At 48.3% G+C, this 20,616-nt stretch overlaps 1 protein-coding gene across 1 annotated transcript in view; it reads right to left on the reverse strand.

The window, feature by feature from the left end:
* Positions 1 to 20,616, reverse strand: part of LOC126100342 (mucin-19-like) — a 445,217-nt gene that overhangs the window by 61,032 nt on the left and 363,569 nt on the right. Inside the window, exons 2-3 of the mRNA XM_049910954.1 lie at positions 12,004 to 12,182; positions 3,271 to 4,349 (exon numbers count right to left, since the gene is read on the reverse strand). Of these exons, the coding sequence (XP_049766911.1) occupies positions 3,271 to 4,349; positions 12,004 to 12,182 (1,258 nt within the window). The remainder of the gene's footprint in view (positions 1 to 3,270; positions 4,350 to 12,003; positions 12,183 to 20,616) is intronic.

Genomic DNA, 20,616 nt, shown 5'->3' on the forward strand with positions numbered 1-20,616 from the left:
CTACCTTCCAAACTTCACAGAAGCTCTCCTGCGAACCTTGCAGAACTAGCACTCCTGAAAGAAAGGATACTGCGGAGACATGGCTTAGCCACAGCCTGGGGGATGTTTCCAGAATGAGATTTTCACTCTGCAGCGGAGTGTGCGCTGATATGAAACTTCCTGGCAGATTAAAACTGTGTGCCCGACCGAGACTTAAGCTCGGGACCTTTGCCTTTAAGTTTGGAAGGTAGGAGACGAGATACTGGCAGAAGTAAAGCTGTGAGGACCGGGCGTGAGTCGTGCTTCGGTAGCTCAGATGGTAGAGCACTTGCCCGCGAAAGGGAAAGGTCCCGAGTTCGAGTCTCGGTCGGGATATTGTTTGTCGGGTACTCTCACATCCACACTGGCTGCCTATGGTCACAGACGGTGCAGTATGGCACAGAGAAGATGGTTACCAGGCTCTCTGCGGTGGAGGGCCATTGGAAACAGGACATTCACAAATTGATATGGACCGACGGCTTTAAAATGAATTTTTCTGTTGTTTTTCGGATGTGGCGACAGTTTATAGAGAGCAAAACTGTATCCCGAAGACCAGGGCGTGGCCGACCACGTGCAAAATTAGAAAGAGAGAATCGTTATTTGGTTGTACGGGCACGACACACGACGGTACCGTAACTAGCATCTGACCTCGGAGCATGCACTGGACGTGTTGTAGCGAGGCAAACGGTGTACAGAAAGCTTAGGGAGAGTGGTCTAGGCCTTCTGTATGTGTACGTCTGACGTGTCTTTACAGAAAGGAATGTGTAGAGTGGAGACGTCAACGTGCCACCTGGGCCGTCGAACAGTGGGCCAATGTTCTTTTCGCAGTTGAGTCCCGATTTGGTCTGGGCAGTGATTTTCGACGGATTCGCATCTGGAGGGACCGTGGAACACGATTTCGAGATCCAACCATTGTGGAAAGAGACTGATATCGAGGATGATCCCTAATGGTGTGGGCAGCCATTATGTTGACCACTCGAACACCTCTTCGTGAATCTGTACGACTAAATTTGCAAGGTTTAACTGCTGTCAGGTATCATGACGAAATCTTAGAACCTCGTGAGCTGGAAGACAATGCTCGACCTCATGAACAACACGTGGTTGACGTTTTCTTTTAAACGTAACATTTCTCTGTATGTATGTATGTATAAACGTCTGAAGATGAACAGAAGATGTTCGAAACGCGTTGTATTATTTTAGATTAAACATAAAATAAAAAAGCGACTGGTAGCAGAAATTAGAAATAAATAATTATTCCACACGCATTGTGTGACCCGCTCGCTCTCCCGATTTGAACTCCATAGTGCATGTCTGCGATGCACTAGCGACACAGGCAGCACCACGTCAGACCCCACCAACCACTCTCAAAGACTTGCGAGCAGCACTGCTGGAAGAATGGGCGTTATTGCCTCAATATGAGATTGATGACATCATTCACAGCGTGCCCCATCGTTTGTCAAGGCCTGTATTGCTGCCAGAGGCGGTCAAGACACCATACTGAGCGCATTAACCTGTTATCGGAAAGTTTGTGTAAATCGGTTAAGTTGGAGAACACGAAGAACATCTTTATCTACCGTTATGCATGTTGCAATCGTTTACGTTCTGTATTCTCTATATTGTTTCTACTTTGCTATCACCTGATTATGGTGTTTTGTGGTAAAATAAACGCAACTTGACAATATTTCGGTTTGTCGCTTCAATTTTGGACACCACGATAAATACAAATTCTTCAAAAAAATTCAAATTTCAAATGTGTGTGAAAACATGAGACTTAACTGCTAAGGTCATCAGTCCCTAAGCTTACACACTACTTAACCTAAATTATCCTACGGACAAACACACACATCCATGCCCGAGGGAGGACTCGAACCTCCGCCAGGACCAGCCCCACAGTCCATGACTGCAGCGCCTCAGACCGCTCGGCTAATCCTGCGCGGCAGAAATTCTTCAAAAATGTGTCCAAATGTGTGTGAAATATTATGGGACTTAACTGCGAAGGTCATCAGTCCCTAAGCTTACACACTACTTAACCTAAACTATCCTAAGGACAAACACACACACCCATGCCCCAGGGAGGATTCGAATCTCCGCCAGGAGCAGCCGCACAGTCTATGACTGTAGCCCTCTAGACCGTTCGGCTAATCACGGGCGGCAGAAATTCTTCCAATCCATATGTGGCATACGGCAAACTTGTGCTTAACAGTATTGGTTAGAAACAGTCTTGGTTGCAATTTAGTTTATTTTTTAACTAAGCGTTTCGCCTTATTTAGGCATCTTCAGGTTGTCTTAATTTGGTATTTCTTAGAAGGATCCTTTAGTCACTGTAGCCAAAGGGCATCGTCGAATATATCAGGCCAACATCGCATTCGTTAAACTCGGTAAAAACTTTTCTAGAATGAAATTTTCACTCTGCAGCGGAGCGTGCGCTGATATGAAACTTCCTGGCAGATTAAAACTGTGTGCCCGACCGAGACTCGAACTCGGGACCTTTGTCTTTCGCGGGCAAGTGCTCTTCCAACTGAGCCACCCAAGCACGACTCACACGCCGTCCTCCCAACTTTACTTCTGCCAGTACCTCGTCTCCTACTTTCCAAACTTTACAGGAGCTCTCCTGCGAACCTTGCAGAACTAGCACTCCTGAAAGAAAGGATGTTGCGGAGACATGGCTTAGCCACAGCCTGGGGGATGTTTCTAGAATGAAATTTTCACTCTACAGCGGAGCGTGCGCTGATATGAAACTTCCTGGCAGATTAAAGCTGTGTGCCGGACCGAGACTCGAACTCGGGACCTTTGCCTTTCGCGGGCAAGTGCTCTACCAACTGAGCTACCCAAGCACGACTCACGCCACGTCCTCAAAAACTTTTCTAGATGGACGCGAGTGAGCCCCAATCTTATTCTGTTACTCGCTCCTGTGAACGGGAACGCGTTATGCAGATCTTGGTGTCACTCGCGTCCATCTAGAAAAGTTTTTACTGAGTTTAACAAATACGATGTTGGCCTGATACATTCAACGATGCCCTTTGGCTACACTGGCTAAAGGATCCTTCTAAGAAATACCAAATTAAGATAACCTGAAGATGCCTAAATAAGTCGAAACTCGTAGTTGAAAAATAAAAAACTAAAATTGCAACCAAGACTGTTTTTAACCAATACGAGGATAAATTACACTTTTGGAAAAGTGGTGCGTCACGATCTCCGTACTGATACCGTTCGGCAATGTTTACGCGTGTGGTGCGAGCGGAGAGCGCGTACCTGGTGTAGAGTGTGCGGAGAGCGCTGGGGGCAGCAGCTCCGCGCGCCGCCTTGTTTCGCTCGACGGCGGTCCGCACGAGCGCCACGTCCATGTGCTCGTCCACCACGTCCTCCGGGGGCCGGCGCTGTCCGGAGCCCTGCTGCTCCGGGGGCGGCGCCGTCGTCAGCGCCCACCCGCCTCCGCCGCCCCCGCGGCCGTGGCCGGCGGAGGCCTCCGGCAGCAGCGAGTTGGTGCTGCCCGTCGCGGGCCGGTGCGCGACCGCTGCCGCCTTGGAGGGCAGCTTCTTGCCGAAGCTGAGGAAGGGCAGCAGGTGGTCCTCCGGGACGTCGCTCAGCGGCCGGAAGTGGTTGTACAGCGAGTCGGACATGGTGAGCGCCGACGCCGCGGGCAGCATCGGGTGGAAAGGCGGCGAAGACGGCGGCGACAGCGCCGGGTCCGAGGGCCGCCGCCTCTTGTGGGCCGCCTCCGCCGCCTTCGTCGCCTCCTCGCCGCTGTCGGCAACCTTGGACGGACGCCTCTTTCGCGAGCCGGCCGCCCGCTGCTCGCCCTGCGCCGCTCCTTCTACACTCGGCGCTGTAGACGAAGCGGCTTCCGTCGACTTCTGCGGCGTCACTGCAGTCGTCGGCTCCTGCGTCGCTGCAGCAGTCGAGGAACGCACGCCTCTCACGGACTCCGTATCCCTACTTTCAGCACCGGAAATAGCTTGTCCCGGCCTCCTCTTCCGCACAAGTTTCCGTTCGTCAGAAACCCTCCCGCCACCGGGTCCGTCCCTTTTCGCACCTCTCCCCTCTTCCGAGGAGTCGTCACCGTCGCTGTCACTATCGTCGTCGTCATCGTCGTCGTCGGAGTGTGACGCCTCCTTGGACGGTCGCCTCTTCCGCTGCTTCGTCGCCTCGTCCTCTTCGCTGCTGTCCCTGGAGCTGTTGGCCGGCGACGCTCTGCGGTCCAGTACTGTGTAGGGCGGCCGTCGCCCGCGGAGGACGTACCGTGGTGACGTCGACACCTCCTTATTCTCGCTGCCGCTGTCTTTTTCCTCCTTACTAGGCGGCTTCGTCGTATCCTCCTCTGGTGGTGGCAACTGTAACATTTGATAATCACATACAATATTTCATGCCCAACTCAATACTGATCACTAATGCTGAGGCCGAAAGGAGAAAGGAGACACGGTCATACACGGAGGGCGCCACACGGCGAGGCCAAGTTCCAGAGAGGCGCAAGATACACTACTGGCCATTAAAATTGCTACACTAAGAAGAAATGCAGGTGATAAACGGGTATTCTTTGGGCAAATACACTCCTGGAAATTGAAATAAGAACACCGTGAATTCATTGTCCCAGGAAAGGGAAACTTTATTGACACATTCCTGGGGTCAGATACATCACATGATCACACTGACAGAACCACAGGCACATAGACACAGGCAACAGAGCATGCACAATGTCGGGACTAGTACAGTGTATATCCACCTTTCGCAGCAATGCAGGCTGCTATTCTCCCATGGAGACGATCGTAGAGATGCTGGATGTAGTCCTGTGGAACGGCTTGCCATGCCATTTCCACCTGGCGCCTCAGTTGGACCAGCGTTCGTGCTGGACGTGCAGACCGCGTGAGACGACGCTTCATCCAGTCCCAAACATGCTCAATGGGGGACAGATCCGGAGATCTTGCTGGCCAGGGTAGTTGACTTACACCTTCTAGAGCACGTTGGGTGGCACGGGATACATGCGGACGTGCATTGTCCTGTTGGAACAGCAAGTTCCCTTGCCGGCGTAGGAATGGTAGAACAATGGGTTCGATGACGGTTTGGATGTACCGTGCACTATTCAGTGTCCCCTCGACGATCACCAGTGGTGTACGGCCAGTGTAGGAGATCGCTCCCCACACCATGATGCCGGGTGTTGGCCCTGTGTGCCTCGGTCGTATGCAGTCCTGATTGTGGCGCTCACCTGCACGGCGCCAAACACGCATACGACCATCATTGGCACCAAGGCAGAAGCAACTCTCATCGCTGAAGACGACACGTCTCCATTCGTCCCTCCATTCACGCCTGTCGCGACGCCACTGGAGGCGGGCTGCACGATGTTGGGGCGTGAGCGGAAGACGGCCTAACGGTGTGCGGGACCGTACCCCAGCTTCATGGAGACGGTTGCGAATGGTCCTCGCCGATACCCCAGGAGCAACAGTGTCCCTAATTTGCTGGGAAGTGGCGGTGCGGTCCCCTACGGCACTGCGTAGGATCCTACGGTCTTGGCGTGCATCCATGCGTCGCTGCGGTCCGGTCCCAGGTCGACGGGCACGTGCACCTTCCGCCGACCACTGGCGACAACATCGATGTACTGTGGAGACCTCACGCCCCACGTGTTGAGCAATTCGGCGGTACGTCCACCCGGCCTCCCGCATGCCCACTATACGCCCTCGCTCAAAGTCCGTCAACTGCACATACGGTTCACGTCCGCGCTGTCGCGGCATGCTACCAGTGTTAAAGACTGCGATGGAGCTCCGTATGCCACGACAAACTGCCTGACACTGACGGCGGCGGTGCACAAATGCTGCGCAGCTAGCGCCATTCGACGGCCAACACCGCGGTTCCTGGTGTGTCCGCTGTGCCGTGCGTCTGATCATTGCTTGTACAGCCCTCTCGCAGTGTCCGGAGCAAATATGGTGGGTCTGACACACCGGTGTCAATGTGTTCTTTTTTCCATTTCCAGGAGTGTATATTATACTAGAACAGACATGAGATTACATTTTCACGCAATTTGGGTGCATAGATTCTGAGAAATCAGTGCCCAGAACAACTACCTCTGCCGGCAGAAGTGGCCGAACGGTTCTAGGCGCTTCAGTGTGGCACCGCGCGACCGCCATGGTCGCAGGTTCGAATCCGGCCTCGGGCGTGGATGTGTGTGATGTCCTTAGGTTAGTTAGGTTTAAGCAGTTCTAGGGGACTGATGACCTCAGCTGGTAAGTCCCATAGTGCTCAGAGCCATTTAAACCAACTACCTCTGGCCGTAATAACGGCCTTTATACGCCTGGGCATTGAGTCAAACAGAGCTTGGATGGCGTGTACAGGTTCAGCTGCCCATGCAGCTTCAACACGATACCACAGTTCATCAAGAGTAGTGATTCGCGTATTGTGACGGGCCAGTTGCTCGGCCACCATTGACCAGACGTTTTCAATTGGTGAGAGATCTGCAGAATGTGCTGGCCAGGACAGCAGTCAAACATTTTCAGTATCCAGAAAGACCCATACAGGACCTGCAACATGCGGTCGTGCATTATCCTGCTGAAATAGAGTGTTCCGCAGGGATCGAATGAAGGGTAGAGCCACGGATAGTAACACGTCTGAAATGTAACGTCCACTGTTCAAAACGCCGTCAATGCGAACAAGAGCTGACCGAGACGTGTAACCAATGGCACCCCATACCATCACGCTTCAAATGTGCGTTCCCAGCGATGTCGCCAAACACCGATGCGACCATCATGATGCTGTAAACAGAACCTGGATTCATCCGAAAAAATGACGTTTTGCTATTCGTGTACCCAGGTTCGTCGTTGAGTACACCATTGCAGGAGATCCTGTCTGTGATGCAGCGTCATGGGTAATCGCAGCCTTGGTCTCCGAGCTGGTAGTCCATGCTGCTGCAAACGTCCTCGAACTGTTCGTGCAGATGGTTGTTGTCTTGCAAACGGCTCCATCTATTGACTCAGGGATCGAGACGTGGCTGCACGATCCGTTACAGCCATGCGGATAAGATGCCTGTCATCTCGACTGCTGGTGATACGAAGCCGTTGGGACCAAGCACGGTGTTCCGTATTACCGTCCTGAACCCAGTGATTCCATATTCTGCTAACAGTTATTGGATCTCGACCAACGCGAGCAGCAATGTCGCGATACGATAAACCGCAATCGCGATAGGCTACAATCCGACCTTTAGCAAAGTCGGAAACGTGGTGGTACGCATTTATTCTCCTTACACGAGGCATCATAACAACGTTTCACCAGGCAACGCCGGTCAACTGCTGTTTGCGTATGAGAAATCAGTTGCAAACTTTCCTCACGTCAGCACGTTGTAGGTGTCGCCACCGGTGCCAACCTTGTGTGAATGCTCTGAAAAGCTAATCATTTGCATATCACAGCATCTTCTTCCTGTCGGCTAAAGTTCGCGTCTGTAACACGTCAAATTCGTGGTGTAGCAATTTTAATGGCCAGTAGTGTATTATCTTCAGACACGGTAGAGGACGCATACTACCCGATCTATGTTATAGTTCCGCCTTACGTCGTCAGAATAGTTACCACGTGGAAACGCGGATATTACTGCAGGCACGGATAAGCCCAGGCAACGTGTATGAACGGTTTATTCGCCAATATCGACATCGTGCCTCAAGACTTCGCCCTGAAGACCCCAAATGGACAATATACATGTTACACACTCAAGCGCCAAGGAAACTGGTATAAGCACTCCGTATTCAGTCCACGAGTGGCCTACCGGGACCATCCGACCGCCGTGTCATCCTCAGTGGAGGATGCGGATAGGAGGGGCGACGGGTCAGCACACCGCTCTACCGGTCGTTATGATGGTATTCTTGACCGAAGCCGCTACTATTCGGTCGAGTAGCTCCTCAATTGGCGTCGCGAGGCTGAGTGCACCCCGAAAAATGGCAACAGCGCATGGCGGCCTGGATGGTCACCCATCCAAGTGCCGACCACGCCCGACAGCCCTTAACTTCGGTGATCTCACGACAACCGGTGTATCCACTGCGGCAAGGCCGTTGCCCAAAGTAACTGGTATACGCATGCGTATTCAAATACACATATGTAAACAGGTAAAATACGGCGCTGCGGTCGGCAACGCCTATACATAGGACAAGTGTCTAGTGCAGTTGTTAGATCAGTTACTGGTGCTACAATGCCACACACAAACACACACACACACACACACACACACACACACAAGCACTGGTCATACTGGGCTCGAGAGACCATTACCGCAGCAACGTATTTTCGCCATCTGTCCCTGTCTTGGGCTATTTCCTTTCATTCATCTTCAATACCTAGGCTCCTCAAATCAGCCTTCACATTGTCCTCCCATCTACGCCTCGGTCTCCCCACAGGACGCTTTGCCTCTAAGTGCACTACCAGTACTCTGCGCGCTGCCCTGCCCTCATCCATTCGAGCTACGTGACCCGCCCATCGCAGCCTACGTGATTTAATAATACTGATTATGTCAGGGCTTGAATAGAGTTCGTGAACCTCTTCGTTATACAGTTTTCGCCACTCTCCGCTAATGTCATCCCTTTTTTCTCCGAAAATTTTCCTTAAAAATTTGTTTTCATTTTGCACAGTGGCAGACCAAGTCTCACACCCATACAGCATAACTGGTAGAATAATAGTTTTGTATATTCTAATCTTTAAATTCCTAGACAATATCCGAGATGAAAGTAATCTACTCACTGAGAAGTAGCACGCTACAATGACAGGTTATCAATATTTAAGTGAGTTTGAACGTGGTGTTACAGTCGGCGCAGGGGCGATGCGACACATCATCTCCAAGGTAGCGATGAAGTGGGAATTTTCCCTTACGATCATCTCACGAGTGTGCCGTGAATATCAGGAATCTGGCAAAACATCAAATCTCTGACGTCGCTAAGGCCGGAAAAAGATCCTGCAAGAACGGGACCAACGACGACTGAAGATAATCGTTCAACGTGACAGAATTGCAACCCTTCTGCAAATTGGTGCAGATTTCAATGCTGGGCCAACAAGAAGTGTCAGCGTGCGAACCATTCAACGAAACATCGTCGATATGGGCTTTCAAATCAGAAGGTCCACTCGTGTACCCTTGATGACTGCACGACACAAAGCTTTACGCCTCACCTGTGCCTGTCAACACCGACATTGGACTGTTGATGACTGGAAACATGTTGCCTGATCGGACGAGTCTCGTTTGAAGTTGTATCGAGTGGATGGACGTGTACGGGTATGGAGGCAACCTCATGGACCCTGCATGTCAGCAGAGGACTGTTCAAGCTTTTGGAGGCTCTGTGGTGGTGTGAAGCGTGTGCAGTTCAGGTGATACGGTACCCCTAATAAGTCTAGATACGACTCTGACAGGTGACACGTACGTAAGCATCCTGTCTGATCACCTGCATCCATTCATGTCAGTTTCTTTGGATCTTCAGTGTATAAATCGTCAGTTACTTGACTTGGGCAATTTCAGCAGGACAATGCGACACCCCACACGTCCAGAATTGCTACAGCGTGGCTCCAGGAACACTCTCCTGAGTTTAAACACTTCCGCTGGCCACCAAACTCCTCAGATTTGAACATTATTGAGCATAACTGGGATACGTTGTAACTTGCTATTCAGAAGAGATCTCCACCCGCTCGTATTCTTACGGATTTATGGACAGCTCTGCAGGATTCATGGTGTAATTCCCTCCAGCACCACTTCAGACATTAGTCGAGTCCATGCCACGTCGTGTTGCGGCACTTCTATGTGCTCGGATGGGCCCTACACGATATTAGGCAGGTGTACCAGTTTCTTTGGATCTTCAGTGTATAAATCGTCAGTTACTTGACTCAGTGTTGAAAGACTGATCAGTGCAAGTGAACCCTATAAACATCTACATACATACTCCACAAAAGATCTAACTGTACATGACGGAGGGTACCTTGTACTAATACAAGTTATATCCTATTTAAATGTCAATTCTGTTATTCTTAAGAGAATCAATAACAAGAGAAAGAAGTTTCACTATACGCAGAGATTTGAAATTTCATTTCTCATAGTTAGCAACAGCTGTACGCGAAATATTTATATTTTCCATCAAATCAGTAATTAAGTTTTTCTTAATCAGCCGAATTACTTTCGAGCAATTTTGTTTCCAAAACTACACCTAACGCTGGTCAATCTGATACCCTATTTCTACACTTCTCACTCTTCGTTTGGATATGAAAATTCAGACGTAAATTCATTGTGCACTTTCTTAGGGTGGGGGAGGGGGAGGGGGCAGCGGCGGGAGATTTCCCTCCGCTCAGAACATTTGACCAAAAAGAAAGAAAAATTGTTACCGCCAATTCCTTTTCCCTCGCACCACCTCCGAATTTAACGGGCAGGGTACAAACTTAATGAAATGCAGGCTTCGCGAGGCGCAGGGCAGTTAACTGTTTTTCAAAGAGTGGATGTAGACGCATCATGTACAGACAGACACAGCAGTGAATCGTCGCTGTAGGCCTGGGCAGCAGGATGGTTCCCTGCCTCCAGCTTCGACGCCCCTCGCCTCCAGCTGATTACACTCATGCTCATAAATTAAGGATAATGCTGATACATGATGAAACAACGCTCTGGTGGGAGGTTTGCGGGTTTAAATCACCTCGGGATAGGACCATGCGGTGCATTTGACCTGCGGTCGTCGCACGGCGGCGCTGACAGCAATCCACATACGCAGAGGAGTGTTGGTGTAAGTCAGAGTACGTTGCAGCGAGTAAGTGTACAGACGTTTTCAGACGTGCTAATGGTGACTGTGTGTTGAAAATGGCTCAAAGAACACATATTGATGACGTTATGAGGGTAGAATACTAGGGCGACTGGAGGCTTGTCAAACACAGCAGGTCGTACCACGGGCTCTCCGTGTGAGACACAGTGTGATCTCAAGATTATGGCAACGATTACAGCAGACAGACCGGTACCTCACCATCAGTGCCCGCAGACGGGCACGCAGTACTGCAGGTATCCTTGCTCGGGACCTTACTGCAGCCACTTGAACAGTTGTCTTCAGACACACAGTCTACAGACGACTGAACAGACACGGTTTATTCGCCCGGAGACCTGCGAGGTGCATTCCACTGAGGCCTGGTCAAAGGAGAGCCCGTAAAGCCTGGTGTCAAGAACACAGTACATGGATATTGGAATAGTGGTCCCAGATTATGTTGATGGATGGGTCCAGATATGGTCTGAACAGTGATTCTCGCCGGGTTTTCATCTGGCGTGAACCAGGAACCAGATACCAACCCCTTAATGTCCTTGAAAGGGACCTGTACGGAGGTCGTGGTTTGATGGTGTGGGGTGGGATTATGATTCGTGCACGTACACCCCTGCATGTCTTTGACAGAGGGACTGTAACACGTCATGTGTATCGGGACGTCATTTTGCAGCAGTATGTCCGCCTTTTCAGGGGTGCAGTGGGTCCCACCTTCCTCCTGATGGATGATAACGCAAGGCACCACCGAGCTGCCATCGTCGAGGAGTGCCTTGAAACAGAAGATATCAGGCGAATGGAGTGACCTGCCTGTTCTCCATACCTAAAACCCATCTGGGATGCTCTCGGTCGACGTATGGCTGCACGTCTTCAAACCCCTACGACACGTCAGCAGCTTCGACAGGCACTGGTGCAAGAATGGGAGGCTATACCCCAGCAGCTGCTCGACCACCTGATCCAGAGTGTGCCAACCCGTTGTGTGGCCTGTTTACGTGTGCATGATCATATCCCATATTGATGTCGGGGTACATGCGCAGGAAACACTGACGTTTTGTAGCGCATGTCTTTCGGGACAGTTTTCTCAACTTATCACCAATACTGTGGACTTACAAATCTGTGTCGTGTGTGTTCCCTACGTGCCTACGCTATTAGCCCCAGTTTTGTGTAGTGCCACGCTGTGTGGCACCACATTCTGCAATTATCCTTAATTTATGAGCATGAGTGTAGTTGCACGCTGACAAACTACAGAACATACCCTGCCGGCGTGCGCGTTCCTCGTCTCGGACGTGAAGAGCATCTCGGCGTCGGCGCCGCCGGCGAGTCTCCGCCGGAGAGCCGCTCGCGCCTGCGCAGTCGCCCGGCGTCGCGACGCCAGCGACGAAGGCGCAGCCGTCGACCGCCTCTGCAGCCGCCGTGCCGCGTCGCTGTCCACTGCTGCGGGAACAGAACGCGCCGCAGTCAGAGAACAAGTCACAACACAGTAGTAACACAGAGAAAGATCAACAGGGAGTCGGCGACTGGGTGAGAAGGTAAGACTGTCACTTGACCAGTCTAACACGCTGTTACGTCATCCTTTCCTTATAAGAAGTAAAAGATTGTACATAAATAAGAAAGTTATCAGGATAAAGGCATGACGAGAGTTGTTGTTGTTGTTGTGGTCACTCCAGAGACGGGCCTGATGCAGCTCTCCATGCTACTCTATCCTGTGCAAGCTTCTTCATCTCCAAGTACCTACTGCAACCAACATCCTTCTGAATCTGTTTAGTGTATTCATCACTTGGTCTCCCTTTACGATTTTTACCCTCCGCGCTGCCCTCCAATACTAAATTGGTGATCCCTTGACGCCTCACAATATGTCCTACCAACTGATCCCTTCTTCTAGTCAAGTTGTGCCACAAATTTCTCTTCTCTCCAGTTCTATTCAATGCCTCCTCATTAGTTATGTGATCTACCCATCTAATCTTCAGCATTCTTCTGTAGCACCACATTTCGAAAGCTTCTATTCTCTTCTTGTCTAAACTATTTTTCGTCCACGTTTCACTTCCATACATGGCTACACTCCATACAAATTCTTTCAGAAAAGACTTCCTGACACTTAAATCTATACTCGATGTTAACAAATTTCTCTTCTTCAGAAACGCTTTCCTTGCCATTTCCAGTCTACATTTTATATCCTCTCTACTTCGACCATCATCAGTTATTTTGCTCCCCAAATAGCAAAACTCCTTTACTACTTTAAGTGTCTCATTTCCTAATCTAATACCCTCAACATCACCTGACTTAATTCGACTACATTCCATTATCCTCGTTTTGGTTTTGTTGATGTTCATCTTATATCCTCCTTTCACGACACTGTCCATTCCGTTCAACTGCTCTTCCAAGTCCTTTGCTGTCTCTGACAGAATTACAATGTCATCGGTCAACCTCAAAGTTTTTATTTCTTCTCCATGGATTTTAATTCCTACTCCGAATTTTTCTTTTGTTTCCTTTACTGCATGCTCAATATACAGATTGAATAACATCGGAGATAGGCTATAACCCTGTCTCACTCCCTTCCGAACCACTGCTTCCCTTTTGTGCCACTCGACTCTTAGAACTGCTATCTGGTTTCTGTACAAATTGTAAATAGCCTTTCGCTCCCTGCATTTTACCCCTGCCACCTTCACTGTTTGAAAGATAGTTTTCCAATCAACGTTATCAAAAGCTTTCTCTAAGTATACAATTGCTAGAAACGTAGGTTTGCCTTTCCTTAATCTATTTTCTAAGGTAAGTCGTAGGGTCAGTATTGCCTCACGTGTTCCAAACTGATCTTCCCGGAAGTCGGCTCCTACCAGTTTTTCCATTCGTCTGTAAAGAATTCGTGTTAGTATTTCACAAAGAGTATGTTTCCAAATACAACATTCAACTGTTTGAAAATTCCTTAGGGCGTCCTGAAACGTAGTGCCTCCGAATTTGTTATCTGAAAACTCTCAAAACTTTTAAAATAACACAAAGGTTATTAACATTCTACACCTTCCTTTTTCATGTCTATATATTTGCAGCCCTCTGCTGCTAAAGGGCTCCGAATTGATAACTGTATTGTTGGATGCCTTCAGTTCGATTGTTTCCAAAGGTTACACACAGCAGTTATCCAACATAATCAGACTCTTCTTCTTGATTGCTCATTGTCTTTACGGGGTTCTAGCACCATTTGTGATGGCCGGTGGCCGGATGTCCTTAGCAACTTTTTCGGCTTGTTTCAGTTTTTAACAGTCACAGTTTTATCGCCTGCTTTTACTGTTATATCCCCTTTGGGGGGGGGGGGGGGAATCGAAATCCAATAAAGGAAAAAAACAGTCTAAAGTAAATCTCACGTTCAAGTGTGAGAACGTTTTCTAAATGTTAGCGTAGTGTCTACCAGAGGCGAAGCGTGGGTACCAACTCGTATTCACCTAAGTCAGTGGTTCCCAACCTTTCTTAGACAATTACACCTGAGTGCAATGAGACAATAGCTCTTATCCCCCCCCCCCCCCCGAACCTCACCCACATTATCACCAACTTTAGCACCTAAACAAACAGTAGAGTGAAAGAGTTTTCTTGGAAGCCTTTTATTTTTAAAATGATTAAAAATGAATGATATTGTGTGTGTGTGTGTGTGTGTGTGTGTGTGTGTGTGTGTGTGTGTGTGTGAGGGCGCGCGCGCTTTAGAATGAATGAGGAAGGAATTGGTGATGCATCGCAAGTACTACCCACAACTCCTTCTCAGATAAGAAAGCTAACTATGCATAGTGAGGATAGACACTTGCTACAAAACATACTTCCCTTACGTTACTCCTCTCCATTGCGGCACTTGCTTGACTCACACATTGCAACTCTTTTTAAAATCAACCAAGTTAAAATGTGTGGACTATACTTACTGTTCATCAATCTCTTGATTGCTTCACTCCTTCCTTCTGAACTAGCAGATATTGGAAGACTTCAGCCTGTTAATGCTGTGTGTCTGACCACAGCCACTACTAGTAGTAGTAATAATAATAATAATAATAATAATAATAATAATAACATTGTGTGCAACACTATAGCAACTCTGATGTAGTTACTGCTGTGTCATGCTGTCAATTAATTCGTTTACAGGTTTAGAAGCGACTAATGAAGCAATTTCTGGACTACTGCACATGCTATCTACAATTTGGAGAAGACTTGTTACATATACGTCTCACTTTTGTCAGCAGCGATGTACGAGACAAAGCGCAACGTACGAGTGTAGTGGGTGGACTACGTTAGGAACTTGTAACCACCATCGCATTAATGCTACTAATTGACAAAAATTAATTATTTATATCTTATAAATCAATATTACAGTCTTACAAACTTGTCATAATAGTAACGATCTTCTGAAAATAATTTAGTTTCGCAGCTGAAACAGGTAGCCGCGCCGACCCCGGATCTAATCCGCCTGGCGGATTACCGACGAGGCCCGTTGTGCCAGTCAGCCTGGATGTGGTTTTTAGGCGGTTTTCCACATCCCATCTGGTGAATACCGGGCTGGTCCCCACGTCCCGCCTCAGTTACACGACTCGCAGACATTTGAAACTGCTCGCACTATTTCATGGCTCACACTAGACACAGACAGCTGGGGTACACTAATTCCGCCCCGAGAGGTACAGGGTGGCGACAGGAAAGGCATCCGGCCACACTCCAACAGTAACATTGCCAAATCCATAGAAACAAGGCCGATGCCACGTTGACGCGTGACAAAGGCTCCAGAAAATGATGATGATGACTGAAACAGAATCGAATCCTGTAGTTCTTGCCCCCAGAAAATTTCATTTTACCCCCAGCTTGGCAACCACCGTTCTAAGTGCATGTGGAAAACGGTCGTCGATCTGCCAGAAGCGGGCGGCTGGTTCGAAATACAATGCTTGACTACAATATCGCGCTGTGATGTTTTTTTTTTTAATTCTCTCTTGCAGAAAAATGTGTCTAGCAATAACTAGTTTTCCGCGTTTTGTTGAAGTTCTATCCTAGCTACCTTATCGAATAACTCCGTGTGGCTCAAGTCTGCTGCCAGTCTTTCAAAAGGACGGCTCTTCAGCGACCTGCGTGTGCCTCCTTTTCGAAGTGAAGGGAACCTACAGTTTAACGAACAATTCGAACCACGTGTCGTTCTTGGCGAATCATTGAGAAGTGAAGGCAACGTTCAAGGCATACTAAAATATTCCATAATTCGACCGGGATTCGCCCACCCGACCTTTCCGTTTCCACGCAAATGATTTACATTTTTTTATTTTATTATTGTACATATTTATTTTTTTACCACTACGCCTCCAGGACCAACAAGAAACGACCCTGCCTGGATGGAACTTTTAATGGGTGACGGCTACCGCACGGAACGACTGCGATGTTACGAGTGACCTATCTCTACTAATAGGCTGCGAGACGTAACTCTGCGGCTGCCTATTAGTGTGACAAGGCACAAATGGTTTCATTTAGCTTAACATTACTGACATTTTAACAACAATAACAGAAACTGACCAGTTGGACTGTTTACTAACCACAATATGGTGAACAGTGAAAACTCGCTTTTATGTTGGAACGTAACAATGTCTAGTGTGAGACGTCTTATGTGGCTAACAGTTACGACAAAGTAACAGTGTTGTTTTAAAAGTTCACTTAAATATCGCTTATCCCTATCTGTAACCCAGAGGAATAGTCGGTCACAGCTGCATTTCGCAGCGTTACCGTAACTGGTAGAGTATGCGACCGAATGTACTCTCAAACGAGTTTATGGCCGTCACAAAAGCATAGTCGTAGTGCGCAACGAGGAATCTTTATGCCCACAGTAACTGTTGTAGCAGTCATATTCCTAGTTTTTCGTTTCCTTTTCAAATACTTGGCTGATGCGGGTTTTGAATGACAATGCCTCGTGAAGTACGAAGGCGGGCTGAAAAATAATGTCTCCGAATGTTTCATGTGAAAACTCTTAAAAATCATTTTTAAACAAAATAAATGCTATTAACACTCTACACCTTCATTCTTCATATCTACATATTTTGAAAACCTCTGCCGCTGGAGGGCTCCGAACTGTACAGTGTTAACATGGCGGTATGGAACAAAATAGTCGGAGCCTGAGAAACAGCGTGCTGTATTCGAGTTTCGAATTCGAAAAGTTCGTCCACACATGGAGCACCTCGCCTTAAACGTGACAATGTCCGACTACACGCGAGCCCCATGACATCTGCCACAATCCGACGCGTCGGGTTCGTTGTCATCGATCACAATCCGTACAGTACCGACTAGACCTCATCCGGTTTTAATCTGGTTAGGAAACTTGAGGAACATTTCCGAGGACCACTTTGATAGTGATGAAACGGTCGAAGCAGAGGTGAGGTTGTAGCTTCGTCGCCGGCCGCGGTGGCCGTGCGGTTCTAGGCCCTTCAGTCCGGAACCGCGTGACTGCTGCGGTCGCAGGTTCGAATCCTGCCTCGGGCATCGATGTGTGTGATGTGCTTAGGTTAGTTAGGTTTAAGTAGTTCTAGGTTCTAGGGGACTGATGACCTAAGATGTTAAGTCCCATAGTGCTCAGAGCCATTTGAACCATTTTGTAGCTTCGTCAACGACGTCGAAAATTCTAAAATGGCGATATGAAGAATGTGTTCTCTAGTTGGGAGAAATGCGTTAGTCGCCATGTTGTCTATGTTGCGAAATAAATATGTAGAGATGATGAACAAGGACGCAGACTGTTAATAACGTCTGCATTATTTAAAAATCTTCGAGAGTTTTCACACAAAAAATCGGAGGCGTTACTTTTCAGCAGGCTCTTGTAAGTGCACAATTTAAGGTGCTGTGTGATTCAATCGTTCAGTTTCTTTCAAACGTAAGGCTACTCTTTAAAACCTCGTACGTCGTGTTGTTGTAGCTATCTCCAGATTGTCCTCCGTACAGCGCACACTTGCGATTCGTAAAGCGTCATTGCATTTTCTATTCACAGTCGCAACTGAATACACTGACAGGGACTAACAGGGCATCAGCATACCGAACACAGAACTATACTATGTCTAGGCTTTCACGGGTACTATACATACACCAAAAAAAGTTTTGCATTACCCTGGTTCCCAGAACTACTGAAGATAGATATTAACTGTGGATATTGTATCACAGACAGTCCCTTTGACTGGTCAGAGATGTCACTAAACCCGCCCAAAGATGTAGACAGCAATGCATGAGCAGTGCCTATTAGACGGAGGGGGTCCGACAGCCGATCAGTTCCACTCATTCCACCACGAAAGAGGTGCACGGCTCGTGTGTCTGTAGTTTACCATGCCTAGACGCTCAACATCGCAGATCGATCGCGTCCGCATTGTTACTTTGCGCCAGCAAGGACTCTTATCAAGGGAAATGTCCGCGCGTCTCCGAGTGAACGATAGCTATGTTGTTCAGACATGGTGGAGACACAGGGAGACAAGAACTGTCGATGACATGCCTAGCTCAGGCCGCCCAATGGCCACTACTCCAGTGGATGACCGCTAACTACGGATTATGGCTCGGCGGAACCCTGACAGCAACGCCACCATGTCGAATAAGGCTTTTCGTGCAGCCACAGGACGTCGTGTTACGACTCAAACTGTGCGCAATAGGCTGCATGATGCGCAGCTTCACTCCCGACGTCCATGGCGAGGCCCATGTTTGCAACCGCATCATGCAGTGCGGTACATATGCGCCCAACAACATGCCGAATGGACCTCTCAGGATTGGCATCTCTTCACCGAGTGTCGCATATGCCTTCAACCAGACAATCGTCGGAGACTCGTTTGGAGGTAACCCGGACAGGCTGAACGCCTTAGACACACTGTCCAGTGAGTGTAGCAAGGTGGGGAGGTTCCCTGCAGTTTTGGGCTGGCATTATGTGGGGCCGACGTTCGCCTACCAGTATCAAAGACCAACCGTAATTAAGGAAGAAATTCCTGAGAACGTACGTTTGGAGCACTGCATTGTGTGGAAAATGGATCATGGACTTGGAAAAAAAACGGAAAATATCCATTGCGATGGATAAAGTTCTAAGAATTTGAGATTTAGTGCTACAGAAGGAGGTTCAAAGTCAGGTGGACTGATAAGAAATGTGAAGTTTCTCCGCAGAATCAGGGAGGAGCGAAATATGCGTAGAACCCTCGAAAGAAGAACAGAAAGGCTGACAAGTCATGGCTACGACATAGGAGAGAACAACTTCCATGGTACCACAAGAAGCTGCTGAGGGTAAAAACTGTGCTGAAAGACAGTTGTGGAAATACGTGCAAGAAACAATAGAGGGCATCGGGTGCAAAAACTACTCTGAGATGAAGAGGCTGACAATGGACAGGAAGTCCTGGAGAGCCGAATGAAATCTGTCAGGCGAACCCCCCCTCCCAACATCCACTGCCCAATACAAGTTTATATAAAATTCTTTTGGAGATTCCACCGTGTCTTTAACATTAAAAGGAATTATAAAGCAAAACGGCATTTTCAGTCTTTCCAACGGTCCTCTTCAGGGTCATCTTACTAAAGCAGCATTATGTTACTTAGTTTGCTACTGCAGCACACTGGACGAAAATTACTGTCAACTGAGGGTATGTGGTGCCCTGTAATAGCCGCCACAAATTACTGTCCTGCTATTTCTTCGTCTCTTTACAGGCCACTTACTTAAGTTCTTACCTTATAATAGCACACTTCTTACGGCCCCCGAGGGTGTTCCCCATTCTCTTAAGCGTGTTTAACGGGCCAATGGCCTACTCTGTTGTTCTGCGCTCCATTTTACAGCGACAAAGTACAGTGGCGACTGTGCCAGCGCTGAGAAAACGCAGTTGTGTTTTGCGCGCAGTCGCCCATTGTGGCTGCATTGTCCTCCGTGCAGTGAGAACGAGGCACCCGGGGGGAGTCATTAGGCGTGTCTCGCTTACTTAGCCGCCTCGCGGGCCTAATTGTAGCTCGCAGGATCCCACGGTTGGCTAAGCGGTAACTCAGCTCGCTCCGCCTCGCCGCCGCCGGGCTGGATTCGCGACCGGCTTTCTCTCGCAGCGCCGCTCCGCTAAAGCACGAGGATGTGCATGCAATGCCGAAACGTGCGCTGCTAGATCCAGGCAGCTACGGGAACGACTCCCGAATATCTGCATCACTGTATCTTCGCAGCGTATTCAGTGATTCGTTACGGGCGTGCAGTCGCAAAAACTCTATTTCTTCAACTGATTTTTCGGCATTATAGCTTTATTGAGCAAGCAGTAAAGGAAACAAAAGAAAAATTCGGAGTAGGTATTAAAATTCATGGAGAAGAAGTAAAAACTTTGAGGTTCGCTGATGACATTGTAATTCTGTCAGAGACAGCAAAGGACTTCGAAGAGCAGTTGAACGGAATGGACAGTGTCTTGAAAGGAGGATATAAGATGAACATCAACAAAAGCAAAACGAGGATAATGGAATGTAGTCAAATTAAGTCGGGTGATGCTGAGGGAATTAGATTAGGAAATGAGACACTTAAAGTAGTAAAGGAGTTTTGCTATTTAGGGAGTAAAATAACCGATGATGGTCGAAGTAGAGAGGATATAAAATGTAGACTGGCAATGGCAAGGAAAGCGTTTCTCAAGAAGAGGAATTTGTTAACATCGAGTATAGATTTAAGTGTCAGGAAGTCGTTTCTGAAAGTATTTGTATGGAGTGTAGCCATGTATGGAAGTGAAACATGGACGATAACTAGTTTGGACAAGAAGAGAATAGAAGCTTTCGAAATGTGGTGCTACAGAAGAATGCTGAAGATAAGGTGGGTAGATCACGTAACTAATGAGGAGGTATTGAATAGGATTGGGGAGAAGAGAAGTTTGTGGCACAACTTGACTAGAAGAAGGGATCGGTTGGTAGGACA

The sequence above is a fragment of the Schistocerca cancellata genome, chromosome 9, assembly GCF_023864275.1.
Source record: "Schistocerca cancellata isolate TAMUIC-IGC-003103 chromosome 9, iqSchCanc2.1, whole genome shotgun sequence".
In the NCBI taxonomy this organism is placed as follows: domain Eukaryota; kingdom Metazoa; phylum Arthropoda; class Insecta; order Orthoptera; family Acrididae; genus Schistocerca; species Schistocerca cancellata.